The 21,778-nt window shown below is 41.2% G+C and overlaps 1 protein-coding gene across 14 annotated transcripts in view; it reads right to left on the bottom strand.

Annotated features, from left to right (window-relative positions):
* Positions 1–21,778, bottom strand: part of DOCK10 (dedicator of cytokinesis 10) — a 142,235-nt gene that overhangs the window by 2,976 nt on the left and 117,481 nt on the right. For 12 of the 14 annotated variants that reach the window (XM_050308606.1, XM_050308605.1, XM_050308611.1 and 9 more), the window contains exons 38-55: positions 21,511–21,558; positions 20,743–20,844; positions 19,286–19,410; positions 18,787–18,899; positions 17,935–18,072; positions 16,207–16,389; positions 15,572–15,682; positions 14,309–14,524; positions 13,556–13,613; positions 13,127–13,225; positions 11,382–11,488; positions 10,780–10,902; positions 9,740–9,853; positions 4,441–4,587; positions 3,747–3,957; positions 1,326–1,516; positions 550–650; positions 69–207 (exon numbers count right to left, since the gene is read on the bottom strand). In XM_050308606.1, the coding sequence (XP_050164563.1) occupies positions 69–207; positions 550–650; positions 1,326–1,516; positions 3,747–3,957; positions 4,441–4,587; positions 9,740–9,853; positions 10,780–10,902; positions 11,382–11,488; positions 13,127–13,225; positions 13,556–13,613; positions 14,309–14,524; positions 15,572–15,682; positions 16,207–16,389; positions 17,935–18,072; positions 18,787–18,899; positions 19,286–19,410; positions 20,743–20,844; positions 21,511–21,558 (2,326 nt within the window). The remainder of the gene's footprint in view (positions 1–68; positions 208–549; positions 651–1,325; positions 1,517–3,746; positions 3,958–4,440; positions 4,588–9,739; positions 9,854–10,779; positions 10,903–11,381; positions 11,489–13,126; positions 13,226–13,555; positions 13,614–14,308; positions 14,525–15,571; positions 15,683–16,206; positions 16,390–17,934; positions 18,073–18,786; positions 18,900–19,285; positions 19,411–20,742; positions 20,845–21,510; positions 21,559–21,778) is intronic. The other 2 variants (XM_050308609.1, XM_050308613.1) reach the window with 1 other exon arrangement.

Raw genomic sequence — 21,778 nt, 5'->3', positions numbered from 1 at the left:
TTTGTCACTAGAAGACACAATCAGCCACCCTCATTCAGCCCAACCAGCACCAAAATGGATGAACTGACCTGTTCATTCATGACTACAGAGAGTTCGCTGAGCATATCCTTATAATGAGACTTCATCTCTCCCTGATACTCAAATTGGTCCTCCTTAATAAGGCGCTCGTTGACATCAAGAGCATGTCCACATGCTTCAGCAAATTGCCTACAAGTACAAAAACACAAAAACCAACCACACACATTTTGTAATAATGAAAAAAAACCTCTCTATCTATCTATATATATGCACAGCACTGTATCTATTCTCTCCCTTACAAATTACACCTCGTTGGAAGTGAATCTCAGAACTCATTCTCAGATTAAGAGGAATGTAGGCTACAAGGATAGCCCAAAACTTAATGTTTTCTTGGGGATGATTTGTAAGATAGGGTAAATGCAGATGTAAATTGGGCTGGTTCAATTCAGCCTGATTTTTTGTGACACATCTACTCATGCTATACAGAGCATGTATTATGGAGGGGGTGAAAAGCCTAAAATTAATGTTTACCTGAAGATTTCCTTCAGAAGCTTGACCTGATTATCAGGATACCTCTTAGCATTTGTCTCTTCAAGAAAAGCTCGAGCATAAGCCATTGGCCCAGCATTTACCTGGGGGAAAAACACACAGCTTAGGTACAGGGAACAAGCCATTCCATTGCCATTTCTCTTGTGATCCAAGGCTTGGGGACTGGCCTCAGGCAACCAAGCCTGTGAGAAGAACATCACCTCACTCCTCCTGTAGCCTGGATGGAAGCTGAAGAGTTTTGCTGAAGAAAAGGGATCTGGTCAACCTTGTACAAGCTGTAGATCCCTGCTGGCCTTTGTAAGTCCCCAGCTAGTTAAGCATCTAGACAGCTACATATTTGTTTGAAGACATCTTAATGAGGGTACCAGAAATACATGTACCTCTCCCCAGTCCCAGCTTTCCTAAATTGAAAATGACACAGCCAATCTGAGCAAAACTCCCATTAAAGAATCTGCAAGTTTGGCTGTGTGATGGGCTGTATTCTCAAGTGACCTTTCTTTTTAGAAAGGTCTTAACATTTATTTAAAGAAGACTTGACTGAAATAGTTATATTTGCACATATATCCAGTAGTGATCTAGACCAGTGGAAAGCTTTCCATTCCCTTATATTTTTAGAGCAGGATCCAACAGGACTAGAATACAAGATATGACCAAATACATGAAATAGACAAACCATATCTGAAATTATAATAATCAGCATAAGATTTTAGGTAAAAGCATTGGAAAGAAGGAGAAAAAAGGAAGCAAATTGCCATTACCTTGACACTGACACTTCCTTGGAGCTTGAGCTGCAGTCGGATCATGTCCACTTCTTCCATTGTGCAGAGCTGGTTGAGCTCTGAGACCTTTTTGGACATCTCATCAATTGCCACTTCGATAGGGTTCAGCTCTGTGCTGGTTTGGCTTATGACTTGGATACGCTTCTTCACGTAAGGAAACAGGTGACTGGCTACTCAAAGGAAAGAAATGTATCAGAGAACTCTCCCAACAAGAGACCACTTAATAAGCAAAACAGTGAAGCCAAAGGATTAACTTTTGACTTTGCCAAATTCTTCATCCATCCATAAGAAATAAGTTTTCAACACCAGACGAGTGGAAGTGACACAGCAGGTCCAAACTGAATTGTGATATACCTGGTGTTGGAAGAGCATTTCCTTTTGAATTCACCATCTTCTGCTACCAAGCTCTGTCACAGTGCAAGTGGCAAAAGGTTCTCACTGCTGAGACTGTAGGCTCCACAAATTTCTTCTTCTGAGCTAAAGCACCAAATTATAAGCCCATACAGAACTTCAAACAGCTCAAAACATCCCATCAAACATGTTTCAAGCTGGAGGACGGAGGCAGAAAGGGAAGAGACATTTGGAGAGACAGCATTTGTCTTTCCAAGTCACTGTGGCCCATGATGGAACCCGGTTCTCCTGGGCATGGCTGAGCACCTGAGAGAGGAATTATTCATCTTTACTTCCATCCACAACCTTTCAATGGATCTCAGAGCTTGGCAAAGGTACCGTTGTGGTGCATTAAGTGTAATCTAAGCTACCACTCTGTCCTGATCACCCCACATGCTTTGGAAGGCCTCCCAAACTCCATGTATATCCTTCTCCAGTTAGCATCTGCTTTCAGCCAGCTCAGACCTAAATGAGCTCCAGTCCACAGGGTGGCTGTCTCTTTGGAGAGCAGGAAACTCAGGACTTCCAGAGCTGGAAGCACAAGTCACAGCCAGGCATGGCAGAGAGCCGGTGAACCAAAGACCTCAGGCAGACTGCACTTGCCCTCTGCCCAGCAGGCTCTGGAGCAGAGATGCTGTGCAGGCTCCATTCCAGCCACTCAAGCACAATTATCTTCCACTGCTCCTCCAGTCATACTGGTAAGCCTCACTTTCTTCTCAAACTAAAAACACAGAAGTTTACTTAAGAAGCGAATGAAAATGACATGATTTTATCAAACAGGAGTGGAAAAAAAGGGAGAAAAAAGAAAGAAAAGAAAAGGATGTTTCCCTTAGAGAAAAGCGCTTAGGTGAGCCAGAGGGAAAAGCAGGGGAGAAGAGGAGGTCATCAAATTCCTGCTTAGTGCCAAAGATGGAGCCAGGCTGAGAGCAGTGGGAGCTGATGACAGCATGTAATAACCCAGGGAAAATAACCTGCTGGAAGAACAACCTTCTCTGTTTTTGCCAGACAGACCATAACATAACTGCATTTTCAAGTCAGTGAAACTACCTGTGTCAATATAGATCTCAAAACACCTACTGCTGCTCAAGCACTTAAAAAAACCCCACACAAGCTATTCCTCCTTTCTTCTTCTTACAAGCAAAACTGTGTCATGTAACAAGACAGCTTCAGACATCAGGACCTCTTCCTTGACCTGCCAGAACAAAACTTTAAGGTGACTATGCCTGCACTGTAAGCAGCTTTTCTCACTTTGTCCTTTGGGGGAAGCAGATGCACTGAAGTCAGTGGGGAACTGGATTTTCCCTCGTGTGGGAGCCTTTGCTGTGAACATCAGCCTCTCTGCCCAAGGCTGCCCCTGAGAACAACGCCTCCACCTCGGACAGTTTCTCTTACATCAAAATTCAGGCATGTCAAGTTTCAGTAGTAGTCTCAAGACAGATGCTTCTTTAAAAAGAGATTTCAATCATGATAAGAAACTAAAAATATTCAGTTTAATATGACTCAGTAAGAGCAGGCATATCTAGGTGCTCCTGACATTCCTGTCTCAAAACACTGATTGAAATCTTACCTCTCACTTAAAAAAAATTCTATATAATGTATCTTGTTCCCATTTTGAACAAAAATTTCTATCTGCTAAGTTTTACTCTTCTTAGCAGAACAGACACCCTACTTGTCTTTTTCTTTGACTTGTTTATTATTAAAAGAACAATAGTTCTGAGTGGTAAGCTGCCTCAAGCAGAACCACTCCCAAATTACATCAGTGCAAGAACAGTTAAGATGCCAATTATAAGGAAAAATAAGGCAGCTGATGACTCCACGAATGAAAATAACTTTCCCTAGGACGGTCAGCAGGTCTGCAAGACAGCACATTGCCGGCTCTGGAAAGATGACTTATCATCCTGTACAACATGCCGTGCCCCCTGACTGCAGAACACCTGGCACTCGACATGCACTGCTGGGCTGAGCTGGGAAAGGAGTGATGGGAGGCAGGGAGCAGCCAAGCAAACGTACTTGTCAGGATCGTGCGCCTCTTGCACTGCTCCTCCACCCCTCCGTGCTTCTTCCCTGACAGCGTGAACGGCGTTTCAAACACGAAGCGGTTGATGTTGTGGTGCATTTCGAAGTCTGTCTTTCGATCTTCGGCCTCTTTCTCTTCAAAGAACGGCGTGACGTACGTCACCTGGATGTAGGCGTATTTTGGATCCAGGTCCTTGGGGTTGACCTGCGCGTAGGTGGCAAGCACAATAAAATTATGTTCAGTGTGATGAGCTTCCAGTGCATCCATTACATTGCTGATGCTTTTATCTGTCATAGCCAAACTGATAAAAACTGAGACTTCCAAATGTAACATTCAGATCACAGATGAATACAAAGCTATTTAACCAAGTGGCCCTTAAGAACAGTTGGACCTTCGAATATAGCCACTGACAAAAGTGGATGAAAGTTAAATGAGACAGAAAACAACTTGCTTCTGTATTGCAGCAAACATCTGGCTGATCATCTCCCGCTGACCAGGGGGCCCTGCTATAACACTTGTCATTTCCATAAAGCACCTGCCACGCTGTAAGGTTTTTTTTGGTCGTCAAGCTGGGTCACAGTACTTTACACGTACACTCAGTTGACATTCATTCTAAACACAGCTCTCAAAATCTGAGCCATCAACACTCAGTTCTCTCCCCTGTGCAAAACTGCATGTCTTTCATACCTTGTTGGAATCCTGGATGATCTTCACATTATCTATTCCAAACTTGTCTGCATAAAGTTTCATCAGCCTTTGAGAGATCTCAGACAAGCCTGTTAATTTGGGTTCTTTATAGATGTACTCTTTACCTTCCTCTTCTTCAAAAAAACCCTGTTTGGAAAGAAATGGAAGGATACAGTGAGCACAACAGGCAGGGCAAAGCCTAAACAAGGTGTTTACATCAGGAATCAAGGTTGCCTGTATACCCACCAGAGCATCCAGTAGGCCACTTCTAGCACCTAAATTAAAACCTTACCTCTCTCCAGTCCTAGCAGACATAGAGGTCTGCATTTACACTGGTCTGCAGCCTCCAAAGCTACCCAGGAAACAACTCCTATGCATTTATTCATGTAAGAGACTGAGCTGCTTAAAGAGCAAAGGGCTTTCTTGAGAATGCTGATGTGTTTATGACGACAAAACCCTCATGGGTTAAAACCAGACATTAAAAAAAAAAAATCTTTAAATTTGAATCATTTGGTTAAAAATTAACTATTTGAGAAGCACTGGTGCTAACAGCACATGGGTGTAACAGTCTCTGTTGGATGCTGAGCTCAGCTGGGTGTGTGCAGCATGACACACCCAGCACACCCTTCTCTGGGAGCCACATGTGCAGGCAAGGGCTGGGCACTGCTGCCCGTGCCCATGGCATGGGGAGCAACTGGGAACTGCTCTGCATCACTTCAGGGCAGCTGAAGAGGAATTCTGGTGGCGCCTTTAAAGGTCGTATAGAATTGCGGCATTTTCAGGGACAATTAGTAAGTTATTTATATTTGAGAAGAAAAAGAAAAGCAAAAAAAGACACACAGAGTGTGTTCCTTTGCGAAAAAACAGTTCAATTTTGTTAAGGTCATTACTTAAGACACTGGGTGGACTTGGCATAGCTTTAATGAAAGGCTCACTTGACATGCTGAACAAGAACCTGTCAGGCTTCAGAAGAAACGCCGACCTCTGAAAATTAACACAGCATTGCATCCCCTGCAGGTGAGACATTCAACTGCTACATGATGAACATGTACATCAACACCCTGGGAGAAGCTCTCCCAGCTGAGCAGAAAGCAGCAGGTGCCCCGTTAACAAGGACTGGATTTATCCCAATGCCATGAGCAGCACCAGCCCTCCTCTTAGGATTTCATATGCTGCTGATGAAATCTGGATGTGAACCACTGCAGCTGCACTCAAAGCCTCCTCCTTTCACCTTAATGCAAAGTGACCCAGAGGAAAACACCTGAAGCTGCAGGGATAAGGGGAAAGGCAGATTGCATTAATGATGCCAGACCCAAGGCCCTTTAAATTTAACATGATGTGGCTTGGACAGACACTTCTACAATATATCTAGGCAAACTGCCATCTGTTGAAAAGCAGAGAAGGAGAAATTAATGAAGTCAAGAGGTATCTCCAAAATCTCTTTGGAAGGTACTCATGCAAAATCCAGCCTTTTCATGTTGAAGTGTATTTCAGCTTTGGCCACTAAAATTATTGACTAGGCAAATCTTCACAGAAAATTTACAGAATTTAAAAAAAAAATAGTTGTAAATTTCAATGCTGGTTGAACCCCACCCCTAAGCTTTATTTCAATAGGGATTAACAAATAAGTGTATCTTATTATTATTAACAAATAAGTGTGGCTTCTCCTTCACTGAGGACAAGGGGCAATAAAGGGCAAGTGCCAAGAGCACTGTGGGCATTACTGGAAACCAATGACTAATATCTGCAACAGCAGCTCGTCTGACAGTATCTTAATCAGTCTCACAGTGACCTTCCCACATTGCACAATTTTTAACAACATTATCAATTAAACTCTGTAGGGATATGAAGAACTTCACAGGTAATTAGAGAACAAATCTAAAGCTCCAAACTTGACACCCTATAAACATCTACTGAGCGGGGCAGGCAATTAAATTTCTATTGATTTAACTGAGAAAAGATCTGCAGGATCATAATCTGGTTTCTCATCCTGTTTCCACCCAAGCAAAACTGCTTTATGTGGGAAAACCTCATTAGTTCGATGCAACCATACTTAAACACGCTACTCAGGACTGTTTCTGTCAAAAGACATCTGTTTTCTTTTAGCATTCAGTGTTTTCAACAAAAAACCTCATGTTTTCCAAATTAATCACATAGCAAGCTAGAATGTAGTTTATGCTCTTAAACCCTGATTCAGTCTATGTTTGCATGCTGGAACACAATGTTTATATGCAAGTGCCAAATCTCTGTGCTGATGCTTCATGGCACACTAAGATGATATCTCTGTTAATAGTTCTACTTAAAAAAAAAATACCTGAAAACAAACAACTAACAGATTTAGTCTTATCTCTAATGCAAGAGACATCATTTAAGCACATATTCCCTACAGTATTTCAGCTGACAAGTGACAAGCAGAAGTTAATTGTGAGCTATAAATAATCATGTCTGCCATATGCTATATGTCTGGCAAAGACTATTGAAAAAGTAAGATTAAATACTTTTCAGAATCCAAATATCCTCCAATTTCAGGATTTCAAAATATTAAGCAGCTAAGGTTACATTACCGATGCATATCCCTGGATTATTTTCACACTGGCCGGTTTTGCCCTACAAGGACAACACAGCCTTACAGATGAAAATTATTACAGCTGCAGGTAATGGAACGGAGATGACCTCCTGGACAGTAGGTTATTGGCTTCCACTGTGCTCTGATTTCCAGGGAGGCAAGCTGTGACCCAGGGCTAGCACTGTGGGAGCTCTGAAAAGGCTTTTCTTCCTCCCCATACACCCCTAGACATAGCCCTTGGTGCTCACAGTAAATTGGACTCTTCTCTGCCCTTTGCTGGAAGAACACACACCATCTGCTTTACGTGCCAAGAATTAGCATCTAATGGATCCTTCCCTGCCTGTATCAGGTGAGCACCTCCTCCCACGGTAAATGAGCATGTTGACCTCTTTGCTAAGGGAAGCTACAGCTGTTCTATCACTTTTGGAAAAGGGGAGACATCTTCTGCTCTTCAGACATACACCTGAAGTGTAAATAAATATACTTAACAGATACATCTCTTTTTTGGCTTTTAATTCAAGAAAGATACTGAATTCTCAAACACTCATCTGTGAATAAAATCATAGGTGCTGGCTATTGTGGTCACTTGGGGGTGCAATAAGATGCTGTCACCAAAGGCCCTTAACAGACTTCACAGTCTAAAACAGCAGCTGCCATGAGATCCAGCTTTTTGAGCTAGCAAATAAAGCTTGCTGGTGAAAATAGTCAACTGCATCCTCCCTGAGGACCACATTAATTCAAACCATCCTTGTGCAGGGTCCCTGTACCAGTAGCAATGCAGCAACCGAATGCTGTCTCTGCCTTTGAGTGAAGAAGGGTTTTCAGGTGCAGCTGCAGGTCTTCTTTTTCCACTAAGAACCCCCAAAACTCTTGCTGCAAACAGTATTTACATTATTCTTTTGTCCTTTAATCTGCTTTCTCTGCAGCTTTTTTTTCAGTTAAGGAACAGCAGTGTTCCATTTTAATAAAACATATGTTTGTAAATATTTATTATTTACACAACTGATAAAAATGTTTATTGTATAAGTGTATATATTTAATAATACTTTTTTTTAATATGTGTGTGCTTACATACGTATCTACCCCTGGGTATTTTACAGAATAGTGTATTTGTATGACTGAAAAGGAATTCTTGTTGTATTCAGAGCTCAGGGACTGGGGGCACCAGGGAACAGAGGGAGCAACACGCAGCTGTGAAAGAGTCATACGCTTTAGAGCACTAAAGCTGTTTAAATGAAGTTGCCCTTATGGCACTGGCAGCTGGAAAGTCACTGCAGTGTAACAGAGATGTTAACCCAGTTCAGCAGAAGTGCTTCAGCTAAATTACCCCCTGGGAGAGCCACTGCCCCTGGCGAGAAGCTGCAACGAGGAGAGTCCTGTTTTCCCCTGTGCTGCTCCCAGTTTGGAGGAAGATCAGCTGTAAGGAAAACTCTGCCCTTCCTCAGGTTCAGCTCACTTTCTCCTTGCAATTGGCAAGTCCAGCTTTGCTAATCTGTCCCAAGAGCCAGGAGAGCCACCACTTCCCTCTGACTCCCCATCTGCTTGCTCCTCCAAGGGACTACCAGGGTGGTGGCTGCAGCCTGCCCAGAGTGCTCCAGTTATCATTGCCATGGATCTTGGACTGACACAACAGCCTTCCTTTTTGGAGCTGTTGCACAGGCCAGGAAAGCAGGCTTGCATTCAAACAGCATTAATGCTACTCCAAGATTTTCAACAGAGAAAGAAGGGGTCCAATCCCAATCCCAGTGAAGGTGAGGGAAACTTCCACTGAGATGAGGTGATGCAGCATTGGGCCCCACAGTGCACACACACAACATGACAACAGATACAGCTTGGTAGTTCAGCTAACTGAACAAACAAAATTAGTTTGCAGGATGCAACAATGAATGAAACAACATTATTTCATCTGCCATGAACCAAAGAACAGAGAGCACAGGAAAGTTAATGTTAAGTAAGAGTACAGGGAAGGATGAAGGATGTGTGAGGAGAATTAAACAAAACATGCAAAAGAACTAGACTTACCACAGCCTTGAATAAGATCAAAAGGAGAAAAGAGCAAATTTCTGCATTAAAATCTAATTAGCAAACAGAATGATTCACATCAATCTGTTGTTTACACACTTTATTATTTTACGATACAGGAAATTGTATGCTTGCCAAAACCAGGACTTAAAGGAACATGCTGGATTGCTACACTAGTTTGTGGTGGAAGAAAGCACAAAATAATGCTTCAAGGATGCTGAAGCACAGCAGAGGGAATAAAACTATTCTACAGTACATTGCACAGAATCAGAGGTGGCCTGGAAGGAGGAGTCAGAGAAAAACACAATGAAACATCTATTACGTAGTGCTCTGCTTTAAGCTCTATCAGAGGAGAGCGCCATGTATAAAAAAATGTCTTATATGTGGGGTTTTTTTATGTTTTAGTTTGAAAAATCCTGCCCTGCCTCAGTCTCAGTTCTGCTTGATGAAGTCAAGAACTAAAGCTGACATACAAATAACTCTGTTCTCCACTACACCACTAAATCCACAGCAGCGTTTTACACAGAGGCAACTGAGTGCTCTCTCTTCCGAGTAAAATCCTGCTGGGAAGTCTGACCCACAAGACAGTTCCTACCCTTGACTCACTGCCAAGCGCTTCCCTGTTTTGGCTTCCCTGAAATACGTCAGGAACAGAAGAACAGGGCTGAAACCTGGGAACCTGTGGATACAAAAGGACACAAGCTGACTTACCTGCCCGTAAAAGGCAACGCGGTAATATCGCCCAAAGAGACGTTTCTCAGAGTTCACAACTTCTGCAACCTTCAGGTACGAGCGGTGGATGTCGTAGTACAGATCAGACAGCCTCTACACCAGCAAACAGGCAGAGGGAGGGAAGGTGAGAGCATATTTTGGGAAATGCCACTGCAGCTCTGCACAACCACGGTTCCCAAATCTTTGCCAAGGTGGCTGTACCCGCTAAGGGAACGGTTTAACCTTGTATGCAGTCACTAAAGATTCATCTCAAGCTTTCTGTGATCTCCTGAGCAGTTTTGTGGCATTGGATGCCTTTGGGTACAGGGTCACCCAGGAAGAGAACCATCCCACTATTGGGCAGGGGTAAAGACCTACTAAGGGGTCAGAGAACCCAAGTGTCAGTCACACAGCTGAGAGCAAGGTGCCAACAACTCCAGTCAGCTCCCAGTTCCATGCAAAGATATGCTATCCACAATTACCACTAAACAGCATTTTCCTAGCACAGTGAACCCAAATTTCAGACAAGTTAAAATATGAGGACCTGCTTACTCAGCATACAGCTTATTTCTACCTACCACTTTGGGTTTCTTTAATTTTAAACCTGGAAAAATCAGTAAATGAGATGATGATCTGTTCATCCATTATGTACTGGAATTACCAAGTCAATAAGAAATCAAGAAACCCTGAAATTGTGAAGAGATCAGGCAATTTATCAGTAGTTTCTAAACTTAAACACAATGCAAATGTGTTCCTGGTTTAAAAAACATGCAAAAAAGTCACATCCACTGACTAAGACAAGAGGTTTGTTTGATTATTTTTTTTAATTTTACTGTTGTATTGATGCTGAAAAGAAGAAGGTAAGATACCAGAGGTTTTTTTTCTCACAGCACAAAGCATTAAAAGGAAAAATTACAGACTGCAGACTGGAAGAAAGAAAACATTCCTTTTAAAGAAAGCACTCCTTTTACCCCTAAAAATTTTGATCTTTACTGTTGCTTTAGGATAATTAAAAAAAACCAACCCAAACACCAACTTACTTTAAAGTCTCTCTGTTTTTCAAAAACAGCAATGATAGGCTTGTTAACCTCAGCAATAAGCTCATATCTCTCAGACTTCCACAGGTACTCAACACACAATTCCAGCTGCTCCACAAGAATATTCTGCAATTTCACAAACACAAACAGTTCAATGACTTGACAGCTGGTGGCATTTAATTAATAGCAATGCAGCAAAAGCAGATACCCACTACTTCATTTTTATTCTGGAACTTCTACGTTAAGGTTTATTGCAAGGACACAATGTTTAATCAGGCATTGCTGACCTAGCTTTGTTCAGAAAAAAACCCTGATATAATAGTAACATGAAAATACTTGAATACTTGACACGCCATGCAGAAGAATAGGTTTACTTTGTGGGCTCTCCCCTGCCCTGACTTCCATTTCTGGTACTTGACGTTTTTGTTAGCTCAACACCAGTCCTGGCTGTTGAATACAGCAGCTGTGACATTTCACTCAAAAGCTGTGCACCTTTCAATCCTGCCTGAGTGCACTCGCTGTAATTTGTTGTAACATGCACAAACATCCGCTAGAAGTAGCACTCTCTTAATAAGAACAGGTATACAAGTGTTAATGTTGCTGACCTCGTTATAGGGAGTATCTTGCATCCCAGAGTCTTCCTTCATAGCTCCTTCTTCTTTAATGTTGGGGGTAATACTCAGAAAAGCAGGCCATCCCATGGAAAATAAGCCTTGAAGGGCAAGTCATAACAAAGTCCATTAATGATGGAATAACCAGTCAGTTCAAGAAGCTGCTGGATGCCATTGAAACAGAGCTGATTTCATGTGACTAGATTAGTTACTTTTTTCACAGCCCAAGTAATGAGAAGCACAAATGGAGCTGACTGAATTTATGAGACTATTACACATTTTGTCAGTGATGTAAATCCACCTGTCCAGGCAAAGGGCAATGATAACATTTGCCTGGTGCAATGGTCCTCCTCTCTTTAGTGTTCTGGTTCCTGAGCTGTGCAGTGCTGGCAGTCCTTGCCAAGCTACGCTCCCGTGTGCACAGGAATTACCCTCCCAGGCTGAGGCAACACACTTTGTACTCGTGAAACCTACACCCTGGGACCTGCACAGTCCCCCAGGATCCCCACAGCTGATGGGGACGTGGCTGTTCCAGACCACGCTGTGCCTCTGCTGGGCTCGAGCTGCTGCCAGCTGATGTCCTTGTCCTGCCACAGCCCCAACTGAAAACTCCCTTTTAGAAAGCTCAGGCTGGAGGCAGAAGCTGCTGATGGGAAGGCTCACAAGGAATGAAACTGAGCTCACATGGAGTATTTGCTAAGCTGAGGCCTTAGTGCAGTGGTTGCAGCAGAAACAACTTGCACAGGCACTGCTTGTCACAGATTAGGGGAAGTCTGACCAACGAGGATTTCACTACCACTCTCGAGCGGGGGAGGTAAACCTGCCAGGGGAGATCATGAGCTCCTGGCACAGTTCACGTTCAATTAAAAAAGTAGGAAAGTGCTACTATGGCGCAATTAAAAATGCTAACCCACACACACACTGAGACAGGAGGCTAAAACCCCTCCTTCAGGTTTTGAAAATGGTTTAAACATAGGTTTAAAATGACCCAGGTCCTTCACTCCACCTACTGTAATCTGTTATTCAGGCACAGTATTTTACCACTACTGAACTGTCTCAGAAATACTGCTCTTCACAGAAAGCTTCCTTCTAAAAGTATTTTTTTTTTTCATCTTGCCCACAGACAAGTTCAAGTGAAAAACTATGGTCTTTCCAAAACTAACAGTTTCCTCTTCCCCAGATATTTGCCCTTGACCCTAGAAATTGCTCATTGTGGAAATTCCTCATATCTCATGCAGATAATTACTGTGAAATACACATTTCATAAATCACATAACCATTGGCATAGAAGCATTAAAAAATTTAAGCCTGCACTTTATTTCTCTAATAAGCATCACAGATTTAAAAAACCTTTATCTATGCTAAGTTACATATGGATAACCAGATATTAATTCCACCCCCTTGCCCTCCCAGCTTTGGATAGCCAAGGAATTGGACATGGATTTGCATGCTAAACACCAATTGACCCGAGAGGGATTTCTCTTGCCAATGAAGAGCAAACTGCTCTCGTGCTGAAAAAGCCCATAGCCAGAGACATTCTGAGCAATCCATCAAACCAGCCAAAGAGCATCAGGAAAAGAACACGTTTCCAACACTGCTTGCTTTCTATTACAGCCTTCAGCATGCACTAGGAATAGTTTTGCTTTGGTTGGTGTTTTTCCAGATCAGTTGGAGAACAATAGTTTGGACTTCCTAATGATGTTATTTGACCCATGAACAGGCACGGTTAGAGCACTCACTTCCTCCATTGTGAGTTGTTAGTAACACATTACTATCAGAGACTTGACCATCTTCCAGGAGCATACGTGAGGTACAAATCTTTTCCATTTTCCAGTAACCTATGATAGTGTAAGATGGTATTAGTATACTGCTACTGGTATGTGTTAATACATGCATACGTAATAACAACAGACTAACAAGTGAAGCATTCTCTTTTAGCACTAGCTTGCTAAACATTTAATTAACCCTCTTTACACAAAACACACACTTTCACTGTTCCAGTGTTAAGATTAGCATTTATTATATATTTTAAAAATAAAATATTTGGAAAGAATTCAAGCTACTTTACGAACACTTTATACATAAGGAAGGAAAGCAGGATAGCCCAAACTTATTTTCAACAATAATGTTTATAGATAGATAGTTGGCTTTGAATATGTTGATCTTACCTTTTCTCTTCAGGTACTCTGCAATGAGAGCAGCAATATGAATATAGCACATAGCAGCCTGTAAGGAGAGACCAGCATATGTCAAAGTGCACTGTATGACTTACAGATTACATGTGATAAGGAGCACATACTTTCACCACTGCCAAGTCTTGATGCAGAAAAGGGAAGACAAAACTAACTAAGAAAATAAAGGATTCAATAATGAAATCCTTCTGGAGCATTAATTTCACTAGGTGTCTTATGTAAATACATAGATTTGTTCAAGAAATGCCTTAAGATTACTTAATAAATACGATATTCCTGGGTTATGCAGTGGAGTTTTGCATCACCCATTTAGTTTTTGATGAGCAAGACAACACAATATAAACAAAGCTCCTTTTCTATGCCATAGTGGGGAGAATAAAATCCTTTATGTAAGTGATTCACTGCTCATAACCCCCTCTACACTACAGCTACTGTGCCCATTAGGGTTAAACAGCAGAAATGCCAAAGTGACACTGCCCAGAGCTTCCCTGTCAGACAGCTCCAAGTCTTGCTCAAGCATGTCTCAGTAGTCATGATCAGGCAATGGGATGAGCAAATCACATCTCTGGGTGTTGTTCAAACCTGTATTCCTCTAATTTCAAGTATATGAGAGATACTGTATGATTCTCTTAAAATGAATACTGTTGTCTGCCTTTCAAAGCCCTTTTCATCAGAACATCTCAGCCTGAAGACAAATAAATGGATTTCCCGATCATTTAAGTACTTTACCTCTGATAAATCTCCATTTCTCGCGTGAATCTTGGCCATGCTTTCGAGCCACGTCCTGCGTAATTCAGGTGTGCTGGCATATGAATTTGCTAGGCTGTACTGCAGATCCACAAGCATCTCAGGGTCCTTCTCATGCTCCTTCATCTGGGCTGTGGCCATCAAAACTGTCCTGATGCGTTTGGTCAGATCCTTCACCTCTGCTGGGAAATTAACGTTCTTTGGGAAAGATAAGCAACACATCACTAAAACCATCCAAAGAGTCACATGCAGCACCCCTGAACGAGCTAAAGTTCTGCTTATGGATGACCTTTGCACCTTTCCCTAATTCAATAGCCTTGGAAGCAGAGTCACAGTTCCACAGTACATATACATTGCACACAAATCACTTGATGTTTTCAGACTTGTTTCCGTCCTTTGCTTTGTTTAAAAGTAAAAACATCCAGAAAATGTAAATGAAACTAAATGCTCCCTCTTCTACGTCACGCAGAGATGAGCATGTCACTGAAGCAGTGTGACTGACTGCAGTGCTGTGAAATCAAAGCTGGACTTTGAATACAAATACAATTGTTAACTGCATCTTATTAAATAAGACATCAAATTACTTATGCTAATTATCTACCCATTTGTTTATATTAACTTTATTATTAACCTCAGTGGAGCTACCCTAAAGTCACCTTCAGAGAAGGAATAGCACCCCTAAAGTATAAAATGCAAAATGCATGTTGACAAATGTTTGGACAAGAATTGCAAAAATTATAAACCAGAATCTTTTTTCAACAATTTTTTAGCATTAACAATGATCATAATAGCAGTGGTAACTCATATAAATGATAAGTGCCTTTTTCAGGTGGTTAGCAAGTGATTACAAAATCCAACTGTTGTGCCTGTTTTCGCTACACATTTACTGAAGAAAGGAAAGGGACTGTTTGTAAACTAAAAATTGTTTGTCAACTGCAATTGTGTTTCATTAGTCACAATGTAGGACATCTCTGACATCAGGCAAATGAACAAAATAAGCAATAAGCAACAAATAATACAATTTCCAAATAAAAATCTTTTTTGTTTGAAAGAAAACTATTTTCAGTTATTAAGCTTCTGAGTCACAAACAGTTTCATGAATTTCAGACTGCCTGAGAGAGGCACACTATGAATGCATAAATCACTAGCTAATAAGAGCCAGCAATTTTTTTTATTGAAACACTTGCTCCTGTGAAATTGTTGACCTTTTGCAAGAGGCAGTGATTGAAAAAAAATGTTTCTTACTTTCATCTGCTTGTCTCCATTAGCAAAATTATTTATAATTGCAAGCGAATGTTGAAAACGAGATCCGCCAATCCCCGCATCCGCTATCAGCTGGCTCACTGCTTTGATGAGCTGCACAGGGGGAGCAAACACAGGATGCAATTAGCAAAGAAAATCAGAGTTTCAGAATAGTTTATAACCCCTGTTTTAGTGTGACTTGATGTACCAGGCTAGTGCACTGTGATACCTGTCTTAAAAAGGCAGCATATACGAAGGCAAGGATTGTGAGTAATCTTTCCAATGCAGTCACTGCTCACATTTTGCAGTGTAATTGTGTTATTACTGGACTTTACATTTCTGTTCCTGTACTATCAGATTCTGTTTAGTTCCTCCACCAGCTCTGCTCCCACTGCTGTGAGCAATGCATGTGAATCAGGAATAGCCATTTATCTGGTGACATGGCCACATTCACAGCTGTTTTCTCTCCCTGGACAGAGCTAAACAGCCCAAAGAACAGCAGAGAATCCAGTCCAACTTCACACTTGGCAGCAAAATCAAGCTGCCACTGAGAATTGCCTTGCTTCAATGCATGAAAATAATAATGATAGCAACCAGTGTACATCAGTTAAACAATGATGATCTCACACTTTGCTTACCTGTAGATGGGATCTGACTATTGATTTCTGCTTGTTAAATTCAAAGTTCTTTCTCATGAAAAAATAAAGAAGAGCAGATGCTTCTGTCTGAGTCGAACGTGACCTATGGTTACAACACTTCAGGATTTCATAGCAGAGGGAGCCACAGAGATCTGCTTGTCCTTGGAAGAATGCTGATGGGAACTATTGAAAAGAAATGCGTGAATATGTTCAGCACTACTCTCAGGCCTTGGTGCAGTTATTCCGAGTTAACGATTTTTTCTGTTAAGCTGGCAGTAAAAAACAGCTCTCTCATAGTCATTCACACCAGGGTTTAAACTAAACGTAATCCCACGTGCAAATTAAGATTAAGTAAGAGATGCATGCAGATTTTTACACAAACACCATATGCCATCCAACTGGCCTCCAGGATACCCAGCCAGGGGCTGGCACACAGCGAGCACATCAGCAGAGCAGCCTCTCCGCAAGGAATGCAGGATGGCTAACCAGGAAAAGCAGGGAGGGCAGTTCTGCACTGCTATAAAAGCTGTTCAGGAGAAGGAAAATACTCTTGAGTAGCAAAGTCAGTGAACTTCCAGAGGTTAAGGCTCTGAACAGCAGGAGGCAACAGAGAGTGAAGTCACGGCTCTAGAAGCCAAACCTGCTGTTATCAACAGGGTGAGTGCAACGGAGGACAGAGTGAGGAGAGGTGAAGGACATACACATTGGACACAGATCTCAAGTACTGCCCGAGAGGTTCTGCTGCAGGAACCACAACAGATCCCTGTTCCCACTGAACTGTGAAGAGAGAATTCAATCCCCAAAGCTACAGGATAAATTTCAAGGGCAATTCTGGATATACATTCATTCTCCCAGTGCAGAGAGCTCTTCTGTTCCTGACTGTCTGGCATGTAATTTAAAGCTATCTGTGGATGGTTTACTTCATGTTTCTCCCAGGTCCTCAAGTTGCATTAGTAAAAGAAGCATGATTTCCTCCCCTTTCCCCTGAGACAACAACCAGAGTGAGGCCACTGATCTACACTCTTGTGTTTCATATAGGAACATTCAGGAGATGAGGCCAGCCTTGCTTATTCTCAGTTTCCCATAGCAATTGTTATCTGTGTGCTACATTCTCTTTAGTTTTAAGAAGATCTCATCTAAGTCTACAACTTGGAAATTGTGCAGCCTTTGCAGTTGGCATCCAGTGCCAAACTGCCCATGATCACTGACATGTGTGCAGTACAAGCAAAGAAATAGATTGACACATAAGCATCTTTTTGCCCAAGACCTCTTCTGTGTTTAAAACTAAGTATTTGAAAGCTGTTTTAGTTTGGATGAGCTTTTGGTTAAGTGTATGGAATATTCTCCTGCTGGTTCCTCTGGGGACAGCAGCAGTCATTCACCACTGGATACTGCAAACCAGGACCTCCAGGACTTCAAGCTTTCTTCCATAAGTGGTAAAAGGAGGAAAGTCAATGATACAGCCAGATAGAACAAGAGCTAGACATTACTTATCTATTCCCATTAAAACTTTCTCTTTCTTAATAAATTTTTCATTTTCAGAACCAGAACTAATTTTTTCAGATATTGTGAACTTCTTACTATTAATCAGCAATAAATAAGATCATCTTTGTCAGAAATGAGTATTAATACAGTGAAGTTCAGAACTCTTTCAAAGTACCCAGTTGCCCCCAAGCTGTACTTATATTATATTAATAGGCACAACTAACAGAATAAAACCAAAGTTACCTTGCCTACAAACAGCCGTAGGGCAGCGAAGACATGCTTGAGAGCTGCTGCTGACTGGTTGATTTGCAAAAAGAGCATGTGTGTGTCAAAGACTTTCTTCATCAACACATTCTGGCAGTCAGATTGCTGGAGCTGCCTCTGAAAAGTTCACAGACAGGACATTCTGGTTATTAAAGTGAACGAACAGAAGAAGGATCTGCTGGACTTGACATCGGAGTGGTCCCAGGGAGATGCTTTTCTCAATGTAAAGTCTCTGCAGATCAGGCTTTTCCAGCTTGCTACAGGCTCTTTCCTTGCAGTTTTTCAAGGACAGCACTTTCTGTGCCTGTGCTACTTGTGGTTTGTACAGACCATATTTAAGGGTTAGGGTAGCAGTCAGGGAACACGAAAATGTAAAAGGACCTGTTTGCCATATTGTGGCTGTGAGACCTTCCAGCAAGTCATCTGGGCTTGCTGAAGCAATCTGAGCAGTTTTTAAAGAAGCAGAGGATCTACCTGCTGACTTGAAGAAATATAGATAATAAGCAGCTTGGAAATCTGTTGTCAAAAATCTCCGAAATCTAGTGGGATAGCTGTGACTCAGAAAAGGTGTTGTATTAGTAGATGTGTGACACTTTCAAGCAGAGTAGGGTTGTACACAGCCCTGGATATATGTTCTTCTTCCACATCCTTCTATTCAGTTTGGATACTATGAGTCAATTCCTTCCTAACAGACCTTCACTGAGGACTGGCATATCTTATTTCCCTATTCTGCTGTCCTGGGCATTCCAAGTTTTCTGTGTGCCTGCTTCCTTCCACCACATATCCCACATGGCACCAGTTCAAACAGAAAACAAAACCAGCAAAACATACCTGGTGATTCAGAGTGTAAAGACACAGCAGGTCAAGGATTGTGAGGGACACTTCTGTAGCAATGTTTGCCTCTGTGTCTACATATTGTACAATGTCTGTCTCACTGGAGGTACCTGCAACATATGAAAAGCAAGATTACGAGCAATCTCCTGAATGTTGCTAAAGATGATTTAATTCGCAATCTGGTCATTAAGCCTCATACAGTAGAAATGGGATTCTAAGTGTACATTTAATCAAAGGGGTATTTTGAAGAAAACTGCTTATAGGAGATGAAAGCAGAGGGAATTCGAGGCCACTTTCACTGGCTGCACCAGAAATGTGAGTATATCCTTGCATTGTTTCTGCTCATCCTCAAAGGAGGAGAGAAACCTAACTGGAAAGTGGAATAGACAACTTTGATCTCATAATTTTAAGAACCTTCTGTCATAAAAAGTTCTGTACAGAGCCCGATCTAAACTCCACAGAATTCCAGAGGGAAGCAAATAATTTCTGTACTTACTTGCAGTGCTACTGTCTATCATCTGCAACAGTTTGGGGTTAGAAAGTGCATTTTTGCCACGGATTATTGGTAACGTTTGAGATCTGTGGTGCTTGTGGCCTTCGTGACTTGAAGTAGAATGCATCCTGAAATGGAAAAATACCATTAAAAACAGAAACAAAGAATATATTATTGTGCCTGTTCAGAATTTTTCCCTGTCAGTTACTGCAGTTCTTCTCAAAGGCCGAGTTAAACAAAGTGATGCCAAATTTTTCAGAGAAACAAAGATGAAGAAAGTCAAGGTGGACAAAACAAACATGTGCTGTGATTTCTTGAGATCACAGGGGACAAAACTGAGCACTGAAATACACCACCAGCCTTAATAGCTGGTTGATGTTTGGAAAACTGTCTCTGGATGATGACAAACTGAGATGAGTTCTGTTAGCTCAGAATATAAGAAGAATATATCCTGCTTGAGAAAAAAATGATACAGACTTCTGAGAGGCGAAAAAATTATGACAAACCGACAATGACAGTAAAAATATGTGTGTACATATGCATGTGCTCTTTTAATCCTCTTTGATGCTGACAAATATATCATTAATTTATAATGAGAAGCTTAGAACCAAAATACCAAGGATTATCATCATCTTTTAAAGGATTTTGAATTTGTAACTACTACAGAATTCAGCAAGACTTAACATCAAAATTCAGGTAATTTATTAAAATACACTTATAGTTTATTTCTTTTAAAAATGTAGTTTTGTAAATTTACAAAATCAGACTCTGACAATATTTACAAAATATTCTAGGACAGAATTACTTCCTGCATCTAGGTTTCCTTTTTGTTTATTTGTTATTTTTACAAAGATAGTTTTAAAAATTAACATTTCAGATTGAAAAGCAGTTCCCAACACAGGTGTCGAACTGATGGTCAGGCTTATGCCACCTAATGTGATAAAGTCTCTGATTAATGGTCACAGTGGGTGGGGCTGTGTTTTGTTTTGTGTTTTTCTGGGGAGGTAGGGGTGGAAAGTCAGGTTTCCAAAGAACATTTCTGCAAACTGAAATACATAAATGTAAATGCAAGTTAGAACTGGTCATCAACTGTACTTCAACCCTCAGCTCATCACCAAAAAATGCTCTATATTACAACAAGACAATAAATGCTGATCTGAGTAGGAAAAGTGTGAAGGTACTGGAGACAGCAGAAACATGACTGCACAGGGTCAAAAGCTTGCTTTCTCTCTACAGTTTTACATTGTAACATGAAAAGGATCCTGCTTTCCTCTAAAAAGACCAAAAATATTATTAAAGATGTGCTGCACCTGCAGCTTATTACCACACAATCCATGAAAACTCATGTGCTACATGTTCCATCAGCCTCTTTTTGGTCAGTGCTGTGGCAGGGTACGAGGGCTGGAGGGTGACAGCAATGGGTTTGTTTTTACTCAATTAGTAATGCAATGGGACATTACCACTGGGAGAGCAGCCCCGATGCCTGGCCGGAGGAGTTCGAACCTTTCAGGGTTCCATTATTCTGGGTGGCCTGAACAAACTTAAAAGCAGCAGCAATTTTCCTGTTAAGAGAAAATAAGCGTTAACCTGTTATGGAATGTGACGCTGATTTTGCCACGTCCCTGAAGAATAAATGCAGGCCTGACAAAACCTGCTGTGGAGCATGAACTGGTGTATCTGGTGACCTTGAATTTTTACACTGTATGACATATAGACCAGTTCACAGTGCTACCCTAAAATTAAAAATGAAACATCAACTGAGATAAAGTGTGCCTCTAACATTTCACAGCTGAACATGGTCTCACATTTTTTTTTTCAGAGAGTACGGAGAGGCAGAACATTAATTTTTTTTTATTGCTGTGAAACTTTTATGCCCATTAGAACTATTCTTTCCATTACATGGATGGAATTACAGTGTTCAAAGTTCCCTTGTTTGGCATATGAACAGAAATACTGTTGAGAATGGCCCAGTATTTTGAGTTATGAACACAAGAATGGTTATCATATAATTGCATGCAATTCATCTTTTGTAACAGGTATGCATTCAGATATCCAGAACACCATGATAACATTATTTCCATAAAACAAAAAATGAAGCACGCATTGGCTTATGGCAAACTGATGCTTTCAGGAGGAAATTCGTAGATACACTGTCAACCTCATTTAATTCCAATATAATGCTGTAATATTTAAATACTGTAATATAAAGTCTGTCACTAGAACATTACCTTACAATATTGCGTTTTCCTAGATATCTGAAATTTTGCAGACAAACCCTGAAAGATAAAACAACACATTTTAAGCTATTAACACATGTGAAGCTATTAATGGTTTCATACTTAGGAAAAAAATTGCTGAATTTTAGTGCCTCAATGAGACCTGTGGCACATGAACCTGCTAGTAAGCAAAAAGAACTCAAAGCACTATGATCCCTCTTCGTGGAAGTGACAACATATTGGAGGACAGGGATCATATTAACCGTGTCTCATTATGACT

The sequence above is a fragment of the Myiozetetes cayanensis genome, unplaced genomic scaffold (genome assembly GCF_022539395.1).
Source record: "Myiozetetes cayanensis isolate MyiCay16 unplaced genomic scaffold, myiCay2020 scf13, whole genome shotgun sequence".
In the NCBI taxonomy this organism is placed as follows: Eukaryota; Metazoa; Chordata; class Aves; order Passeriformes; family Tyrannidae; genus Myiozetetes; species Myiozetetes cayanensis.
This window is presented reverse-complemented; position numbering and strand designations above follow the sequence as displayed.